The sequence below is a fragment of the Myotis lucifugus genome, unplaced genomic scaffold (genome assembly GCF_000147115.1).
Source record: "Myotis lucifugus unplaced genomic scaffold, Myoluc2.0 scaffold_65, whole genome shotgun sequence".
Taxonomy (NCBI): domain Eukaryota; kingdom Metazoa; phylum Chordata; class Mammalia; order Chiroptera; family Vespertilionidae; genus Myotis; species Myotis lucifugus.
Genome location: NW_005871113.1, coordinates 4,619,520 through 4,640,279, shown reverse-complemented (window position 1 = coordinate 4,640,279; position 20,760 = coordinate 4,619,520). Strand labels below are relative to the sequence as shown.

Here is a 20,760-nt window from a genome sequence, read left to right as displayed (position 1 = left end):
AAGCCCTCTTCACACTCTCTGAAGACAGAGGTCTTTTACTGTCAATTGAGGGATCTGTCCATTTCATTTGTACTTCCCACTGCCAGCTCAGGGCCTGGCATGGTGTGGGCTCACCCCTGGAGAGGCCGTCTCCCCTACTTGCATTATTCAGTAGGCATTTCATCTACATCTCCTGACATGTGGGGAGTACTTTAGGGCTGGCCCTCCTGATCACATGCTATCTGCCTTTACTGGTGGGTGGGGGTGGGGAAGGGAAAACACGGTGGGGGGTACAAGTGTTAACAATTTACCATCACTTTGCTCATCTCCTCAAGGTGAGAGGACACATAAACAAAAAGTATCATTAGCTTCACTATTTCCAATGGTGGGATGAAACTCTTGAGGCAACACAGCCTACTTTCACCTTCCATGGTGTTGGGAAACAGAACTAGACATTAATATCTTCTCATAATTCCTCAGTCTCATTCAGTCCTAGTCCTCCATTTTAAATATTTTTGATTCACAGCCACAAATAAGCTTCATTAAAACCCACAAATAAGCCCAGCTGGTGTGGCTCAGTGGTTGAACATTGACTTATGAACCAGGAAGTCACAGTTCGATTCCCTGTCAGGGCATATGTCCGGGTTTCAGGCTCAATCCCCAGTGTGGGGTGTGCAGGAGGCAGCTGATCAATGATTCTCTCTCATCATTGATGTTTCTCTCTCTCTCCCTCACCCCTACTCTCTGAAATCAATAAAAATATATATTTTAAAAATCCACAAATAAAATCTCCCAAGAAAACCAAAAGATGAACTATGAATTATTTCTTCTCTGCAATCTGTTTTTCTTGAACTCATCCTGACTCTTGAGGATGCTGATTGGGTAAGAGGCTCATTTTCCTGATTGTTCTGATTCATTTGATATTATCTCACCTTCATAATTTTACTAAAAAAATTATCTGGAAACAACAACAAAACTACTTTTTAGTCAGGTATCACTAAACAAAAGCTACACCTGTAGACATGATCTATAAGGAAGATAATGCCCGAACATATTTCATCAAGTTTCAATCTTTAACCAGACCTAAATAATAAGCAAAGAGGGCAAATTGCACAACAAACTTGACTGTGCAGGAGAGAAATGCACTGGGAAAAGGTACATACTGAAAAATGTTTTGTAACTGTAATAGGTCTGAAAAAAGTTTAGCATTCTTCAATAGAGTGTGGGAATCAATGTCTCCAGGTCTTGGTATGTCATTAAGGAAAAAACCTGACTCACTCTATTTAAATCCCAATTACAATGAAAAATTAAATTGCTCATAGAATGAATACTTTAGACTGCATACCACAGGATAATGGACTAGCTCCAGCCAAGCCAATAAAACATAAAGCATAGCCCATGAGGTTGAAAGGTCTTCGTGTTCTTGGGTAAGAAATGGAAAGACCATAACCTCCTGGAGTGCTGCTGTTAGGCAATCTAAGCCAACTCACCAGACTTTCTGACTTCTCAATACATCCCATCATACTTTTAATGTTGGTGACAGAGGCTAACTACATTACATTACATTATGTACATTATGGGTACAACTGGGCCACTTATAAACAGATATAATCTACAGTGGCCACTGTAGATTTACGTTTTATGACAATGAGCTGGCTGTTGGCAGTGAAATGTGTTGTGCTGCAAATATAGCTCATGATCTTAAAGGGACCTGAGTTGTCAATTACTTCTCACCCGTAAAGCCAGATGACAAGGAAAAAAACACACACACTTTGTTTTTCCCTTTAAACTCAACCCCTCCTTTGAGCCAATGTCAACTTTCAAAGAGAAAAGGCCAAACACAAGCAAAGAAATGGAGATATTTATTTTAAAAAGAAATTTCCAAGGAATGTGCCTGCTTCATCTTAGGAGCTACTCCGAACCCAACTGCCCATATCATCAATCTCTGCAATGCTGTGATCCCCAATGTTCAGAAATCATGATCCCAAAGAACTGAATGATCCCAAATCCAGAAAGATCGGTTAATTATATCTAGTATACTGTGTTAAGACAAGAAAGTATATCAGTATTAGATTTTATAATGTTTTTAACCAGTATTGAAATAGAAAAAAAGGGGTTTTCTGGCTAACTAGAAAACTTCTATTCCCTGAGCATCCCATCTAATTGGGGTTGTGTTAAAAAGAGACTGTTCTTTCTAGGCAATCAAGTCTAGCATTACGTAACATGCCAAGAAACTAAACCAAAGATCTGCCCTCCTACCTTAAAACATTTAGATATTAAATGTGAGTGATTTTTTTTCACTCTTAGAAACAATGTAAAAAGTCTACACAATCACACACATATTAGAAAAAACAAATTATTAATCTCCAATATGTCTATGTAATTTTTAGCTGCACTTTGGTTCAATTAAGTACTAAAACAATAAATTAAGTTTGCTTTAGCACAGGACAGATAAGGAGTTGAAATAATATAGCAGGATGTGTCTACGCTGTTTGTCTGCCTGCTCTCATTTTCCAGAAGACTGATGGTTCAGGAGACACTTCCCAGTCCATCGATGGGAGGACTCCGTTTTACCACCAGGGTCAGTACTGGTCAGAACTTCCCAAGGTGCAGCTCAGAATCACAGGCAGCTAGTGATATATTTTGGTAGAGAAGCAGTCAAATTTACTAATTCAATGATCCCAATATGTGACTTAAAAGAAAAAGAAAAGGCTCAGCCACACTAAAAAGAATAATAAAAGAATGAAAATGGTAATTATGAGATAAGGGACCTGGTCAAAGGAACAAGGAAAAAAATATTTCTGGTTAGGAACCCCATTTTTCTCAAATGAGAAATTTGTAAGGGGGAAAAAAAACCCCTATATTTTTTAGAATATTACATTACAGAAACCAAGGAGTAAATGGACTCCACATTATAACTTTCATATCTTAATCCATATGAAGATGCAGAGTACTTCTGCTAATTTAATCAATCCCTGTAAAGTCTGTAGTGCATTCGTCACATGGTTAAAACCGCGTGTAGGCATTTCGTTGTTGCTGCTGTTGTAATGGTTGCTGGGCTTGCTGCTGTTGCAGGCGAATTTGCTGGGAATACGGGTCTTCCAAGGATTTTACAAATATGGTAGTTCTGGGACCAGTCTTCCATACGATACCATTGGCGTCTTTCACTGAAGATTCCACAGTAATGTTGTGTGTTCCAAGGATAGCAAAGTTCAGAAGAAATTGTGTACTAAAGTAGTCATTATGAGGCTCAACCCTCTGCTCCATCTCATTGGTCATATTGTCAATGGGTATCTGGAATAAAAAAATTGTTAGGTAATAACAATAGCTAACATTTACTGAGTGCTTACTATGAGCTAGGTCCTGCCCACGTGCTTATTTAACCCATGCAAACAACCAAGAGGTAGGTACAATTATTATTCTTGCTTTATAGAGGAGAAAACTGAGTCAGAGAGGTTAAGTAATTTCTCCAAGGTCACACAGCTAATGAGTGGTGGAGCTAGCCTCTGAACCTTGGTAGGCTAACTGCAGCACCTATACTCTTAGTTATGGATTGATCTGACTCCTTACTATCTTTAAAGAATGAGCCCCCAAAGCCTTTCTCAGCCCCTTCAAATGCTAGCCTCTCCTCCTGGCGAAGGAGTTCAGGACACACCACCCCATACGTGCTGCTTTGGCATCCTGACTATTTTGAGCTAAAGGCACTAGAGAAACAACAGATGCAGGAGGGGCTCGCTGATCTGCCCCCTTTTACCTAAAACAGGCCATAAAATTTCCTACAAGAAAGGTAGCCTCCCTATACCAAGGAGAGAAAAACATCCTTATCACCAGAGACTGGCCATCGATGCTGAAATGGACCTGTACAGACAAACCTACTAAAATATCCCCTATCTTCCATGGTCGCCCCCACTGCCCCAACATTTCCCCACAATTTACTGCCCCAAGTCCAAATCCCCGTGTCTTGTCATTTCGTCATAAACTTATCATTTCTGTGTCTAAAGGTATATAAGCTTTCTGTTCTGGCCACTTCTTTGGGTCTTCATTCTCTTGTGAAGATTCCTACATGTGAAATTCTAATAACACTGGTAGGTTTTTCTCCTATTAATCTGCCTTAATGTCAGTTTACCCTTAGGCCCGACCAGAGATCTACAGAAAGCAGAAAAGACATTTTTCCTTCCCTACACTTGCTTACCCAACCTCAACTCCAATTCCCATCTTTCTTCAGTCTGTGAAGAGACATTCTGAAGAAATAGGGTGCAACCACCTGTTTCAGTGGTTTTAAAATATAAAAGACTGAAAAGGGACATAAAACTATGTTTATATGTGAGTTTTCTTCTTCCTAGCTAGTCTGATTTTATATTCCTTAATATGATTCCTCCCTGCTTTAGTATTAGCTTCAGCATTAAATTAACTTCAGAACTTGTACATCACTCACTTAATCAGTGTTTTGTTCAGATTGGCAGTACGATATATTGCAAAACACAGATTTATGGGCTCATTTATTCATTTAGCTAGACAAACACTCAGGCCATTGTTCTTCAGTAACAGAATAACACCTGCTGATGTACCCCGACCTCTACTCATGAGGAAGTATGTCAGAGAGACCCTTTTTCTGACAATGCATATACAGGTCATCTTAATGAGTGTTTGACTAGATTAATCTACATTTATGCGCGTTTCTGTTGTATAATTAATTATATAAATGTGCCCTGAGCTTGTCTCAATAAGCAGTTAGCATGAGGTCAATTTTCCAGAGTCATTTACCTGTAACATTAATGAAGTCACCAACCAATTCAAGATCTTAGAATTACTTATAGGTATTTTTTTGTTTGCATAGTCAACTTTTGTAGGGTTTTTATATTCCTAAAGAATATGCCTATTAAACAAGAACTTCCTTAAAGAGATCAGAAAAGGACCTGATGACTCTAAATGGATGATGCATTTTAAGTTGCAAACTCCCTGCAAGTAACATGATGAAGTTATCATGTACAGCAAGCATGTCAAACTTGCAGCCCACAGGCCGCATGCCTCATTTATTTGGCCCGTGTTAGCCTTTGAGTTTGACATGCTTGATGTACAGTGTGGCTTATTATAGCAGCTTCCTGACTTCAGTCAATGTCTCCCAGGAGGCAAGTCAGCAAGCAGGAGACGAGTACTTCTCAGTTTGAATGTTTTTCTTCTTAATAGTAGAAATCATTATATACAAGGAACAAAGAGAACCATGGTTACGGTTCTTTCAAACTCTAAGTGAGGAGAGAGCTGCAGACAGTTAACTATGTAAATTCTCACTATGATCTTCTGTGACATCAGAGATCACCCAAACATAATAGCTGTGCTCTAACTACTGATTTTTTTTTCATCAGTCACCAAATAGCTAGTGAGTGGCTACATAAGGCACCATGCTTTGGGTCATGAAAATAAAAAGAGAGGAAGAGAAGAGAATGAAGTCTAAGCCTTACCAGATGGGTGAAGAGTGCGAGAGAGAGTAAGCTATCAAAGCAAAGAAAGTGATGATGGCTCAAACCAGAACTCCCCTTGGCTTTTTTAGCCAAACACCAAAGAGACTAAAACGCTCTTTTTATCTTTACTAATACACCTTTTCTTGCTATGAACCGCAATTTAAGCATGCCCCCAATCAACCTGGATACCAGCAACTGGGCATTTGAACAACTCTATCATACAACTGTGTACCTGATCCCTTGCTCCATTTACTTTGAATAAACTGCCACAGAACTGGAAAGAGACGTCTAAAGGAAGGAACATTCTACATTTGGAAGATTGGCATTTCATGGGCATGAATTCAGAATCTTAGCTTTGGCTAACAAAGCAAGCATGGTTTTGGTTAACTGGTCTCATGATTCTCAAAGCAGTAAATTCCTAGGGTTATACTCATAAGGAAAGATTTTTACTTTAACCATTACTATGTTAATGCTATATACTTTCCTTTTGAAAAGTTACTTAAAATAGAGAAAAATAAACAGATGTGCTCTTTTGGGGGAAGGGGGCATAGGGAGACACTTATCCCCCACTTCTGATGTTCCCTCCGCGTGAAAGGACCTTTCATCAGATGAACGGTACTGGTCTGCAGAGGAGGTGCATCCCACTGGCTAAGTTTCGGGGTGGGAGCTGGGCATGGGGAGCTAAGCATCTTCTCTTTCCCTTCTTTTTTGAGCTTCTGGTGCTCCTTCCTGCCATGTTTTATGGGGGCAGGCTTTGTGTGTATTGGCTGAAGCTAGGTGGGAAAATTCATGTCAGAGGTACAGGGCTAGAAGTCCTTGCCGCCAGGCACCTGAGCGGGGTTCCTCCCTGGCTTTAACAATAATAACACTCATAGTCTGATCTCCATCTATCAAATGTTCAGGCAGGAAAAAGAGAAGTATTGTTATTAGGCTCTCACACCCCAATATGTGCTTTTAACTCATGTCCATCTGATCCCTGGGGAGGTAGAACTGCAATCTACTTAACCATGAAAAACATGGGAAAACTTCCATCACCTCAAATCGCATCACAATTCTGCCTCTTTTGTAAATTACCTTGTACTCTTGTCCAGATTTACTCTGTAGCGTAGAAGAAACATTCAGACAGACAGACTGAATTTTGCGAAACAGTCCTGGTTTAGATCCATGCTGAACCACTCCCTCCACCTTCAGCGCCAGCTGCTGGTTATTCTGGACAGCGATGGGCTCTGCAGGGTTCCGGGGGGATGGCGACAGAGCAAGCTGGAACAACAACATCACATAAACACTAACAACCAAGAGCAAGCCTCCTTCCAACAAACATGTCTGTGCTAATCGCTGGTTATGGGTTAAAATGTTACTTAACCCTCCCCCCCTCCCCCACATACAACCTGACTATGCTGGGACAACCAGATAGATGTACCTTTAAAGTCAAGAGTTCCTTATTTCTAATGCCTCCTTTTAAATACCCATTTGTTTTTTTAACCCCAAGCCCCAGCACTGTTTGAAGGTAACAGAGAATAGTGGAGGTACTGCTCTCCCAATTTCTGTGGGGAGGCACTTCTTTGACAACGAACCAATTCTAGAAGGGAAATCCACTATGTAAATTTTCGTGTCCAGCAGCTGTCTCTCTGGTTTTAGATAATTTCAAATTGACTAAATTCAAATGCAAATGAATTTAAAATTCTAGGATTACAAACATAACCAAGTCACCATGGTATAAAAGTCAACTTCCACAAATGAACCAAATGACGTTTTTAACCTCTCATTAGAGTAATTTTTCTTTAAAAACATATTAAAAGTCCCAAATCCACTTCAACTACAGAAAGCTCAAGTTTTGCTAAATAAAAAGATGGAAAAAATTGTTTTTTATAATGCTGTTGAACCATGGAACTAATCAACTCTGGAGATCTACTACCTTAGGACTTATCTATATAATACATTTTCCTTATTAACCAGGTCATTTGTCATAGCCTACTTTGTTATTTGCAATCAAAAGCATTTGGACCGATGCCAAAACATACTAGACATTTTTACTGACAGGGATAATCCAAGTAATCTCTCAGAAGTGACGATTTCCCCCATTCCCAACAATTCTATTCCTTGAACAAAAACAGCTTTTGAATTTTGAGTAGTTTAAATATTTTAAAATACTAATTCTATTAATTGGCCAGCTCCCCAAAGCTTGTTATTCAAAGATAAAAGTGCTTTTGAGGTAGGACTGGTGATGTCATACTGGACCTGATTCATTTGAAGTTGGGTCTGAATAGGCTGACCAGAGGTGGACTCAGCTCAAGATCCTTGTATGCTACTATGATGAAAACCACTCGACTTATTCTTGGAGTAGGGAGCCAAGGTACAGAGCTCCCGGTAGCCAAACACCTGTCTCACTGCATTTGGTACTGACAGGTGTCCATTTTCTTCACCAAACCAGTTGGTAAAGGCAGGAAAGGCTTATAACTAAAGAGCATAAGTTTTGCCAAAACCAAAGGTAAGCTCTTGAAGCAGAACTATGTCTCGCTTAATCTGTAGGTGATAACTGGGCTTTTAATCCATATTAACCTTATCATTCTTCCAATATTACCTTAATGCTGGTGGATTGCAGTTTCTGGAAAAAATACCTCTGAAATGAAAGAGGAACTTTCAGCAAAGCAATGATGGCATTGCAGAGGCATGCTGTATGCTGGAGGGGAAAGAAATAGAATCAAATAAAAATGAATTTCCAAATTTCATCAACAAATGGTACTTTCAGGAGAAGTTTAAAAACTACAAATGCTCACATAGATTATTACAAAAACAACAATAATAACACCATCAATCAGGAAATAGTAAAAAAACAAACAAACCAACAACAATCCAGGAACTGTGCACATTTGCCAAGTAACTCATGTTAAGGAGTACAATTACAGATTTATACTTTATTGTAAAGGAGTATATTCCATAAAAAGCAAATGACAGAAAAGAGAAATCCATATTGCTCAAGGCAAGCAATATGCAAACTTTGCATTTCTAAAGAGCTTCGAGCTAGTAGACATATTATGACACTGAAATACAGAGTTAACTGCCAGTTTGATAAAGTTTGGCAAAGTATGATAAAGAGTACATGGTAAAGAAGCTGGAGCAGTATATTGACATCCCGGGGCTGACACCTAATCCCATGTGGAACTTCGGCTTAGAGTTGCCTCATTCTGTCAACCCATCTCCACCAGGCAGCTTCCCTGACCCTATGGCCATGAGGCCTCAGGGAGAGAGTAATGGTGAAAGCTTACTGGAATTCAGATTAAGGATGACTATATAGTCCAACTCTAGGGAATTATGAAACTTTAATAAATGCTTTGAGTCTTAGTGAAAAGGATCATAGAACAGAATTTAAGAGTTCTAAGATTATTTATTTAGTTTAAAACCACTCTATTGATAGACAATGACATACAAAAAGCTGTACATATTTAATATACACCACTTGATGGGCATGCAGGTAACCATACACCCATGAAACCATCAAAGCTATTTAAAGATCATCCCAATTAAAAAAAAATTCGTTATTGCTGAGAGTATTACAGATGTCCCCTACTTTCTCCCCATTACCTCCCTCAATCCGGTTCCCGCCCTGCCCCAGTCCTTCACCACCCCATTGTCTGTGTCCTAAGTAATGCACATATGCCTATGTTCTTTGGTTAATCTCTTCTGCACCCCCCTTCCCCTCTGAGACTCATCAGTCTGTTCCATGTTTCTGGTTCTATTTTATTCATCAGTTTATTTTGTTCATCAGATTTCTTGTTCTTTATTTTGATTTTTAGATTTAAATGTTGATAGCTATGTATTTATTGCCATTTTATTGTTCATATTTTTAATCTTTTTTTTCTTCTTCTTAAAGAATACCCTTCAAAAAGCTTCACAGATAAAGATCATCTCAATTCTGATGACGACATGGGTCATCTAGACAGCTAATGGAACAAGCTGGAACTAGAACCAAGATTGCCTAATCCTTACTTAGTTCAGTGATTTTTGTTCCACTTCACCAATGATTTGCAAACAATAGGAGAAAAAAAGTTACAGCACTATCAGAACACTTAATCTTTGGGGCACCCAGAACCATTCCAACTTGGTCTACCATCCCTGCCTCGGTCTACTCCCCTCTCAGTGGTCCCTCCAAAGTACCACAGGTTGAAAACCACTCCACTATACACTATGCTGTCTGTCCATCTAAGCTCCTGCTTTCAAGTAAACTGTCACCTAGTTGCCTACCCTGTAAACATTTTTTAAGAGTTGGGCAATAAGGCAGAAAGCCAGAAGAAACTACTCGTCACTGGGTTCAGACTACTGAGTATTTTGTACCCAACAGACTAGCAGTAATACAAATGCCAGGTCTATTACTTGAGAGAATAATAACTCAGATTTAAAGACATCGGGCCTATTTCTTCAGGTTTAACTGCTGAAACATCACTATCCATCTTCCTGCAAGGAACCTGGGAAGCATTTGCAGGGACATTCTACTTGTGGTGGAACCTTTGATGTCACAATTGTGTTTAAGGAGAGAAACATCTTTAAAGGAGGGACTCAGAGGACCCCAAGTGACCTCAGGCTGTTCCCGGGCAAAAAGGCACCATTTTCCCTTTTATAAGAAGAAATTCAGACTTTACAAACCCCCACTGGGAAAGCAGGACTGCCTCTGAGGCCACCAGCCCCCCGGACACACCTCCCCAGGTACATTAGTAGCAATTTACTATTAAAGTTAACAGTCTGGAGGTGTGAAGTCACATATCATGGTTCCTAAACCAACACTCCTCATTGCAAGTCTAATACTTTTCAGCCTTTGTACTTTTTACAATACTGTGGCACCTGATAAGTCTCTTTTTCCAAGGAATTCCACTTATGGCCCCTGCCCTCACTTTTTCTGATTCTTCCCCTCTCCATCTTCTTTCCTAAGATTCTCTTCCTTTGTTTCTTCCTTAAATGTTGACACTCTCATTAGTCCATATGTTCCTAAGAGGCAATTTTCTCTACTCCCGTGACTTTAAGAACCTCTACGTTCAAAACCATCTTACATGCATTCCAGCCCGACTCCTTCCAACACCAGACCTATTTTCCAACTGCCTGTAAGACAGCCACACGTTAAAAATGAAACCTTCACCTTCTACCACCATCCCTTTATATTCTCTGTCTCAGTGAAGGGTCAACCACTTGTGCACTTGGTAACTTGGAAACCTGGAGGTCATGTCTCCATCCTCTCACATTTAATAAACACACACACACCACACAGAAACCCAAGCCTTGAAAATACTGCCCCTAAGTATCTTTCTTATGTACCTGTTCTTCTCATTCTAATTCCTATTCATTAGGCCCTTACCTTGGATTATGAGAGAAGCCTTGTAACCACAGAATAGCCATTACATGTTCTGTGCCTACAGAACAATAAAGTACAATCGTAACCACTTCTTTCCTCTACCCATTAAAAATTCCTAAAACCCCCCCAGTGCCTATAGGATAAAATCCAAACTCCCTAACACTGTGTTCAAAGCCTTTTGTCACCTGGCCTCTGCCTACCTCTCCAGCCCCCACCTGTACACTCTGCTGGAACAACAGTAACAAACTGTTCCCAGAAGACACATGCTATTTCACGCCTCTGCTTTCAAATGTGTTGTTCTCTGCCTGAAATTCTCTACCCTCATCTCCCTGTAAAACTCATATGCAAAGACATCTTCTGAGTTACACCCTTACCCCATTCACCTACCCTGTGACATGCATTACTTTCTCTTTTGTGCTACATCTGTACCTCGGGAAGAGCTCTATTTCTGCATACACACAGGTTTGTTTATAAAATCTTCATTTCTTATTAGACTACAGGCAACTCGAAGGACGATCCTGTGTCTTGGTCATTTTTCTATTCCTAGGACCCAATAAATACTTGTGGAACTGAATTTGGGGTTCAGATAATATTAAAGCTATAAAATACAATGTGGAGAGAAGAGAATGAACATTTACTAATCACTCCTTATGCACTATGCCAGGTACTGTGCTAGGCAATACACATTATTTCATTTAACGTTCACAGTAACTCTATGAGGTAGATTTTTTCCCCATATCATAGAAAAGGATTTTAGTAATTTGTCTAAAATCACAGACCTGCTGAGTGGCAGAGGAGGGATTTGAACCTAGAACTTTTCTCTGTACTGTCTCCTACTGAGCAGAAATTTCCCCTTCTTTCCATTATATTCAGTGGGTTCAATTCCATTAAACTGAAGTACTGTTTGGTATCTACTTAACTTCTTAGGGTGCAGCTTAGAGAAAATATGAAATAATGAATGTCTCAGAGATGTGTGTGTTTACTTCAAAGATATTTTTTACAACCTTCCTTAGCAACCAATCTCAGTGTCAAACCCGTGTCAGTTCGAATCAGCAAATATGTACTGATGACCTTATGTGGAAAGCTGTATATCTGTCCTTAATATCTAACCTAACCCTTTAACAATGCATCCTGCCAATTTCTTCTAAAATACTTGATAAACAGTAAGAGTACAGAACAGGAAGAGCAGGAACCAGAAGAGAGCTACAGGAAATATCTGATGTGTGGGCAGGGCAAAAGCTATCCAAGGAGTAAAGTTCAAAGACAGGGTGTTATGGACTGAATGTGTGTGTCTTCTCCAGCTTCATATGGAAAAGCCCTAACTCTCAATGTGTTGGTATTTGGAGATGGGGCCTCTCGAAGGTGACTAGGTTTAGAGGAGGTCATGAGGATGGGCCCCCTATAATGGAATTAGTGTCCTTATAAAAAGAGAGAGACCAGAGCTCTGCAGAACATGTGAGGACACAGTAAGAAAGAGCCAATTTGCAAGCTAGCAAAAGGGCCCTTACCAGTTAACTTGTTAAAAAAGTGATCCTAGCCCTGACTGGTTTGGCTCAGTGGATAGAGCGTCGGCCTGCGTACTCAAAGGTCCCAGGTTCGATTCCGGTCAAGGGCATGTACCTTGGTTTTGGGCACATTCCCAGTAGGGAGTGTGCAGGAAGCAGCTGAACGATGTTTCTCTCTCATCGATGTTTCTAACTCTCTATCCCTCTCCCTTCCTGTCTGTAAAAAATCAATAAAATATATTTTAAAAAAGTGATCCTAGACTTTCCAGCTTCCCAAACTGTGAGAAATAAATGTTGTTTAAGCCACCAAGTCTATAGTATTCTGCTACAGGAGCCTGAGCTAACTAAGACACTGGAGACTGGCCAGACATGGAGGAGAGAATTTGGGTGAGAGTGTCTCCATCTGTCCTGTGGCTGGGAAGTCAGGGGACAAGACCGAATAAAGAGCGAGTGCTCAACAGTGCCAAAGGCAGCAGATTCAGCAGACGAAAGGTGGACAAGTATACTAAAAAGTATCAATGGCATCACCTCGCAGGAACTGATTTAGTGCCAGTCAGATAACAAGCCCAGTTCTTTCTGTCTCAAGTGGCCAGTGGTTCTCAACCCTGGTGGCATGACAGAATCACCTGGGAGCTTCTAAAAATACGAATGCCCAGGCCTCGACTGCACAGATACAGTTAACTGCTCTGGGGTGGGGCCTGAATACTGATGCATTTTTAAAAAAGTTTTCAAAGTGATTCTAATGTAATAGCCAGGGTTGAGAACAACTGCAACTTCAGTTAACTTGTTAAAAAAAAATAAGTTTTATCTGCATCCTGGTAGAGCAGATTTGACATGTTAATGTGACTGCTGGTATGTAGCAGCTACAGAAGTGCCATGTGCTTTCATGAATCATCTCATTTCATCCTCATAACAATGCTGTGAGGCGTGTACTATAGTAACCTGGCTACAAAACAGTCACAAAGGGAAACAGGCACAGAGAGGGTGAAGTCACACAGTAAGTGCCAGAGATGAGTAAAAACCACTTGCACATAATAAAAACTCAATAAAACAAATGCACTTGCCATATAAGAAACAGGGGTATATTTCCGATTGAGTGATTCCACCTCCTCCAAGACATGATTATATACAGACATCATTCTTCTCTCATATTCACTATCAGCATGGGCTGCTCCTATAGATCCATATTCCTGGGAACTGAAGTTAAAAATCAATATCGATTAATGAACCACAACAGCAGCAATTTTAATGTCTCAATGTATCAGGCACTTTCCACACATTCTCACTTAATCTTTAAAATAATGAAGTACCCACTGTTATTTCCATTTTATAGATGAGGAAACGGAGGCTTAGAGAAGTTAAGTAATTTGCCCTCAGTCTCATATAACCAGTAAGTGACAAGCTGGAATTCAAACCTAGATCTGACTTCACTCAATCACTTTGGTTGTTAGGTAGTATAAACCTTGTCCCTAGTCATTCCCTTATTTTCTAGGCAGTAGAAATAAAGGTTAAGTGCAAAGGAATCATGACAGACTGAATAAGAAGCTAGAATAGAAAAATGTAATGCACAAGCATTTCAAAATATTTTTTCCTGGTAATCCTGAAAAGTTGGTATGAGGTAGATAATAACATTCATGATTATAAACATCTCTCCATCCTATCCCACATTTACTGATACACTGGCATAGGTATTATGGTAGCTGCTAGAGATACAGAGTTGAATGAAACAAGATCTCCCCTCACCTCCCCAACCCTTCTAGGCTGTGAAAGACACACACAGATTTCTGTAAAAAATTCAGTGAAATATCAATGACATGCCTCACTCTCTTGAGGTTCTTTTCAGCAATAGGTTCCTCTTTACTTGGAAGGCACAAAATATATACTACCAAGAAGAGACGTTTTAGAAGGAATCTACTCCTTGCAATTACACACTATTGCAAATAAAACCCAAAGAACTCTCCCTCAAGGTACATGCGTTCTTTTCCAATTTTTCATTATTATGAAGGACAAAGATTAGGGGAATGGGTGTGAGGGATGAAAGGTGATGGAGAAGAGTGAAGAAAAGTGATAGGAAGGGGGGAAGGCTGGAGAGCAGCATGTGTGAGCTGGCTAGATAACTCCCTTCACCCCATCCCTGCTGACAATGTGCCTATCTCTCTGTTAAAAGTTAAGCAAGAAAAACACTAATTTCTATTATGTCGACCAACAGTACAGTGACATGTGTTGTAAGCAGTTAAATGAGTATTGCACAATGAGAAATGGTGTCAGCATGAAGTATCAATTAGTTGGCAAAAACTGAAAATTATGGCAGTTTAAGAACATCTTCAAATTTTAAAGGGAGAAGCTTGTTTTAAAAATAAATATATAAGTAAATAAAAATTTTTAAAAAAGCAAGTCAAACATTGCAAACTAGGGAAAATAAACATAGATAAGGTAAGGATAAGTAGAAAAATAAGTAAAAGTTAGTATGTCACCAAAATATTAAAATGGATCAGATGAGTGGGGAAAACTTTGCCAAGTAGAGTAGTCTGAGAGTAGGTAGTACTTTAAAAGAGAAGACAAGGAATTTGGTATTGCCCTGTAAAGAAATGTGAGTCAACACTTTAGGGCTGCGGTCGCCAACCTTTCAGACCTCACGGACCACCAGTGGTCCACAGTCCACCTGTTGGCAACTACTGCTTTAGGGTACAGAAATTTAAAATGCATTATTGAGCCCTGGAGCCATGTGCAAAGTGGTTAGAGCATCAGCCCTTACATTGAAGAGTTACAGGTTTGATTCCCTGTGAGAGGCAACCAATCAATGTTTCTCTCTCTCTCTCTCTCTCTCTCTCTCTCTCTCTTTCTCTCTCCTGTCTCCTTCCTTCCCTTCCACTCTCTCTAGAAATCAATGGGGAAAATGTCCTTGGGTGAAGATTAACAACAACAACAACAACAAATGCATTGTCGCTATATTCTCTTTGTGGAGGAAGTTGATCTTGGAATCATAGGTCTTACTAGATTGAAAATTATAGACAGTTAAAAATTCATATTCCAAAATAGAATACTATCATAGGAAAAACCAATGGTTATTCTTTTATAAAAATACTAGTGGCCGAGACCGGTTTGGCTCAGTGGTGGAGCGTCGGTCTGCGGACTGAAGGGTCCCGGGTTCGATTCCGGTCAGGGGCATGTGCCTGGGTTGCGGGCACATCCCCAGTGGGAGATGTGCAGGAAGCAGCTGATCGATCTTTCTCTCTCTCATCGATGTTTCTAGCTCTCTATCTCTCTCCCTTCCTCTCTGTAAAAAATCAATAAAATATATTTAAAAAAAAAAAAAAATACTAGTGGCTGGTGGAGTCCCTCGGCCTGGCCTGAGGGCATCGGGCCAAAACCGGCCCGGTGCACGGATTCGTCCATGAAGTGTCCAGCCTGTCTCGCCCAGTCCCAATTGGGGTGATCAGGCCAGCTGGCCGGGGAGGGACCACGGGAGGTTGGCCAGCCAGGGAGGGACCGTCGGAGGGCTCCAGGGCATGTCTGGCCCATCTCACCCAGTCCAGATCGGGCCATCTTGCCCACTCCTTATCAGGGCCAGCAGGGGAGGGCTCCAGGGCGTGTCCAGCCCGTCTCACCCAGTCCCGATCAGCTGGACCCCAGCAGCAGGCTAACCTACCAGTCAGAGCATCTGCCCCCTGGTGGTCAGTGCACATCACAGCGACTGGTCAAACGGTTGAACGAACGGTTGGACACTTAGCATATTAGGCTTTTATTACATAGGATTTTGAAAAATTAATTAGTTAATGGGGGAGGGAAGAAGAATTTCTAACAAAGCAAAAATAGGAATACTTTTTGTTTGGGAAACCCAAAGAAAATAATTTCAAGTACAAGTTTAATTATATTATTAACTTAATTAAAAATATATGTATATTTTTAATTGATTTCAGAGAGGAAGGGAAAGGGAGAGAGATAGAAACATCAATGATGAGAGAAAATCATTGACTGGCTGCCTCCTGCATGCCCTCCACTAGAGATCAAGCCCACAACCTGAGCATGTGCCCTTGAGCAGAATCAAACTGGGATCCTTCAGTCCGCAGGCTGACGCTTTCTCCACTGAGCCAAACCAGCTAGGGCTAACTTAATTTTTCATACCAAAGTTTAGTTACAATATGTAAAAAGAAAATGTTCAAATTCAATGAATTTGTTCCCAGTTAATTTGCCAAGTCAATGTTGAGAAAACAGGAGGCAGGAGGTAAATAAACAACAGTCAGAAAATCCAGGTTTCATCACTAGCTATGTGATCTTAGACAAATGCTGGAGAAATTCTTCCTCTATTTTGTTTTGTGTTTTGTTTTTTTCTACAATTCCTCTTCTAAAACACTGTTGTGATGATTAGGTTAGATAACAGTTGAAAGCATTATTTAATGTAAAGTATTATTAGAAATACCTTGCAGATTCTGGATCTAAAATCAGAGCTTCTATTGCGTGAGACATCAGTAAACAGCTCTGCTGCTGTCTGGATTAATGTTAAGGTTATACCTAAAAATAAAGAAATCTACTACAGACTTTATATTATTTGAATATTAAATTAGTCAAGGTGAGGATTGTATTTTTAGTGAAGGTTACCATATGTTATTGACTCAAATAGTCTGGGACTTTATTTTTTTTCTTTTAAGGAATATATGGTGTCTGAAATAGTGATTCTCAAATTCTTTATCAGGAAGGATACTTCAAAGGGGGGGGGGAGGGGGACCAAGCAACAGGCTCTGTGATTCGATCTGTGTTATGTTTGCAACCTGTTTTCCTAGAGGTGGAGAAAGACCACCATTGAGTCACCACTTATTTAAAAAGCCTGGTTTAAGTCAAAAAGTAAAATTATATTGCTTATACTAGATTTCAAAGTAGAAATTATTAATTGTAATAAATTTATAGGCTTATCTAATATATTAGTCAAGCATATCTGAAGTATTTATGTTTAAAAGAATACTTCAAAAGAACAAGATATATCGGGGCAAGTTTAGGATACAGCTCTACATTCCTCAAAGTTGCCGAATCAGCATCAAAAGATGCCTGATAAAGATCCCCATATCGGGAAGCAAGGCTTCGGAATTCTTCCATAGATTGTTTCATCTACAAAGAAGGAAAAATATTCATTATGATAAACATGCTATCATTATTGTATAAACACAAAAATCAAAACAGTCAAACAAAAATGTGTAAAAAATACTTCAACTCCTTTTCATTTTCATTCATTTTTATAAATCTTGTTAAATAAAATTAACAGAAGGCAAATAAAAATACAAATGTGCACAAGATTATGGTAATGTATATCTGATGTATGGAAACAAAAAATTTTGCATTTTTAGCTTCTTTTAAGTTCTACTAAAAAAATTAATATAGTTATTGACACCCCAAAGTTTCTTTAAAATTTATGGCCTTTTTCTTTATATAAATATGTAGCATTAAGTGAGATGTCATTAATCACTTTGTCATTCTAATAAGACATCAGTCTATTTTTGGCAAGACAGATGAGTTAATAAGCATTTTATATTGAATGTCCATGAGTCAGACCATTGATTTATAAATTTCAGGATTTTTCATCTCACAACTAACCTCAAAAACTTCTAAAGTGTAAACAAAAACTACACTGAAAATAGGCTGACACATGCCTGATTAGAGATGCGACCACACCTCTGAAGTTCATTTCCTAAAGTCATGGCGATTGTTGTGGCGATTGCAGGAGGGGGGCTGGTCTTTAGACTGTTACAAGTACAGATAAGTTGAGAGAAGGCTTGCAGAAGGTCAATCCTGAGTTTTACAAATTCACACTGAAAACTTAAAGGATTCAGTGGTGTACTAGCAGCCTGGGGGGAAAAAAAAGATATATTTAAAACAAAATAAATATGGCAGCAAAATAGTGCAATACACAAACAAATTTTAAAGGCAATGATAATGCCCTATTTCCTAAACTGGGATATGTGATATTTTTTTTATATACCCCACATAAAAACATGTAGATGTTATACCTATTCAATAATTAATAAAGAGAAAAATCAAAATAAATTAAAATTCCACCATTGCAGGCGGAATACTAAAATGGCTCGTGAGTCACACCCCCTGGCACCCTGGTATCCACACCATGTATAATCTCCCCTCTCTGAGTGTGGGTGGAACCTGTAACTTGCTTCTTACTAATGAAATATGGCAAAGATAATGAATGAATTTTGAGGATGTAATTTAGGTCCCTAATGAAGTAAGTTCATATTACTGAAAAGGGAGATCATTCTGGATGGATTTCCCCTAATCTGGTGAGCCCATGAAAAGGGTGTTGGAGGTAAGCAATTCTCCTGTTGGCCTCAAAGCTTCCACAGGTTCTAGAGCTGTGAGGAAATAAACTCTACCAACAACTACATGAGTTCAGAAGAGGACCCTAAGCCTCTGTGACCCTCATTAAGACTGGCCCTGGCTGACACCTTGGTTGGAACTTTGTGACAACATGAGTTAAGCCATACCTAGACTTCTGACCCATGGAAACTGAAACACTAAACAGGTGCTGCTTTAAGCCACTAAATTTGTGGTAACTTGTTACATACCACAGAAAATAAATACAAACACTTTTTACAATTTTTATTCCTGAGAAGCAAGGTAAGTCTCGCATTAATCACTGTGTTGGGAAATTAGAAACCCAACATTGCTATTGGATCCCCGTAAGCAGAGAATTCTGAACTTCTCCTGTTTAGTTTGGTTGAAGCAGGTAAAAAGCATAATCCTCATAGCTGTACTATCTCAGGTTAGACCACTCATGTGTCAGGGAGTATAAAGGGCAGCCCACGTTCATGTTCTCTCAGTTACAAAGACAGACAGCTAGTGTCAGATCCACACTTGCCAAATGAATAGACTACAAATAAATCTTTTTAAAACGGAGCAAGTGCTTATAGTCTGTTGAATAAAAGAACTCCAGTTCATCCTAACCAGTTGCTCAATGGTTAGAGCATCAGCCTGCGGAATGAAGGGTCCTGGGTTCGATTCTGGTCAAGAGCACATGCCCGGGTTGCAGGCTTGATCCCCCGTAGGGGGCATGCAGAAAGCAGCTGGTCAATGATTTTCTCTCATCATTGGTGTTTCTATCTCTCTCTCCCTCTCCCTTTCTCTCTAAAATCAATAAAAATATATTTTTTAAAAATTTTAAATAGTAATAATTAAAGAAAAGAACTCCATTTCAAAAGGAGATGATCTGAGGTTCAAAAACCTGCTTAGGTCACAATTTGTTAATGGCAGAGTAAAGACTAAGAAAAGTAAAGACAGGGCCTTCTGTCTGTCAACCGAGTACTTTTTTAATTACTGCCAAACCTCATTAAATACACATACCGCAAAAGTCATTAAAAGACTATTAAATATATATATACATATATAATGTCAGATGTTTCAAGGTAGTTAAAATAGGATAATAAAAAGAAAGGGGGGCCATTCTCACACATGTCATCATCACCAAAGGAGAATTAAGAGGACTTACTGTTAAGGATGCAATCCCTTTGTGGTAGAATTTTAAAGACTCAGCAATGCAAGAAAGTGCTGAACTATAATTCTCTTCTTGCAACCCAGTGAGACACTGTTCTGCATGTGAGAACTCCTTCAAACTGTTCAGCCAAAAGTAGAAGTGTTCTGAAGCAACCTGAGTCAGCAAACTCTGATAGAGCTCTCTGGCCATGTCATGGTTACCCTAAAAAAAATCATGGCACATGATGAAGTTCTTACAATTGAATTAGCAGTTAAAAGACAAACTGAAATCTTGGATAACCATAACAATCATTCTTTGTATTATATAATTCTTTGAGATTCAGTATTTTCTCAGACAACATATGCTGAGTTGCTTTTATGTAACCTAATGCCCAGTTCTTTACTAAGACAGTTCCAAAGAGAAAATAAAGGAATTAACTATAACCTGAGTCTAGAATTTTAGTTCCAAATATGGAAAGTATAAATACTTATCACATGTCATTCGGTATGAGCTATTTAGTGGGGGTGGGGAGAAACTCCAGTAAGCTCTATTACGTGACTATCAAGAAAAGTATTGTGCTTGCCTCTGGAAATGACTGGGGGGAAGGGTGATTATTGGGGGGAATGTGAATGTCATTTAACTGCTGGGGCCAGGGATGCTCAGTGCCCTGCCGTGCTTGGATGCTTGGGACAGTCGGGTATAATAAAGAATCCCGTCCTATAAGTAGTGGTCCTCCTCCCATTTGAGAAACAATGAGAACATGTGCTTCAATCCCCTAGAACCGTGGTCGGCAAACCACAGCTCACGAGCCACATGCGGCTCTTTGGCCCCTTGAGTGTGGCTCTTCCACAAAATACCATGTGCAGGCGCGCACGTACAGTGCGAGTGAACTTCGTGGCCCATGTGCAGAAGTCGGTATTTTGTGGAAGAGCCACACTCAAGGGACCAAAGAGCCGCATGTGGCTCGTGAGCTGCAGTTTGCCGACCACTGCCCTAGAATAATGC

The 20,760-nt window shown here is 39.6% G+C and overlaps 1 protein-coding gene across 1 annotated transcript in view; it reads right to left on the bottom strand.

The window, feature by feature from the left end:
• Positions 1–1,828: 1,828 nt before the first annotated feature.
• INTS7 (integrator complex subunit 7) overlaps positions 1,829–20,760 on the bottom strand; it is a 42,586-nt gene continuing 23,654 nt past the window's right edge. The window contains exons 13-20 of the mRNA XM_006089902.3: positions 19,771–19,977; positions 17,927–18,121; positions 17,284–17,387; positions 16,705–16,773; positions 13,349–13,481; positions 8,020–8,118; positions 6,513–6,698; positions 1,829–3,273 (exon numbers count right to left, since the gene is read on the bottom strand). Coding sequence (XP_006089964.1) covers positions 2,986–3,273; positions 6,513–6,698; positions 8,020–8,118; positions 13,349–13,481; positions 16,705–16,773; positions 17,284–17,387; positions 17,927–18,121; positions 19,771–19,977 — 1,281 coding nt within the window. The 3' untranslated portion in view covers positions 1,829–2,985. The remainder of the gene's footprint in view (positions 3,274–6,512; positions 6,699–8,019; positions 8,119–13,348; positions 13,482–16,704; positions 16,774–17,283; positions 17,388–17,926; positions 18,122–19,770; positions 19,978–20,760) is intronic.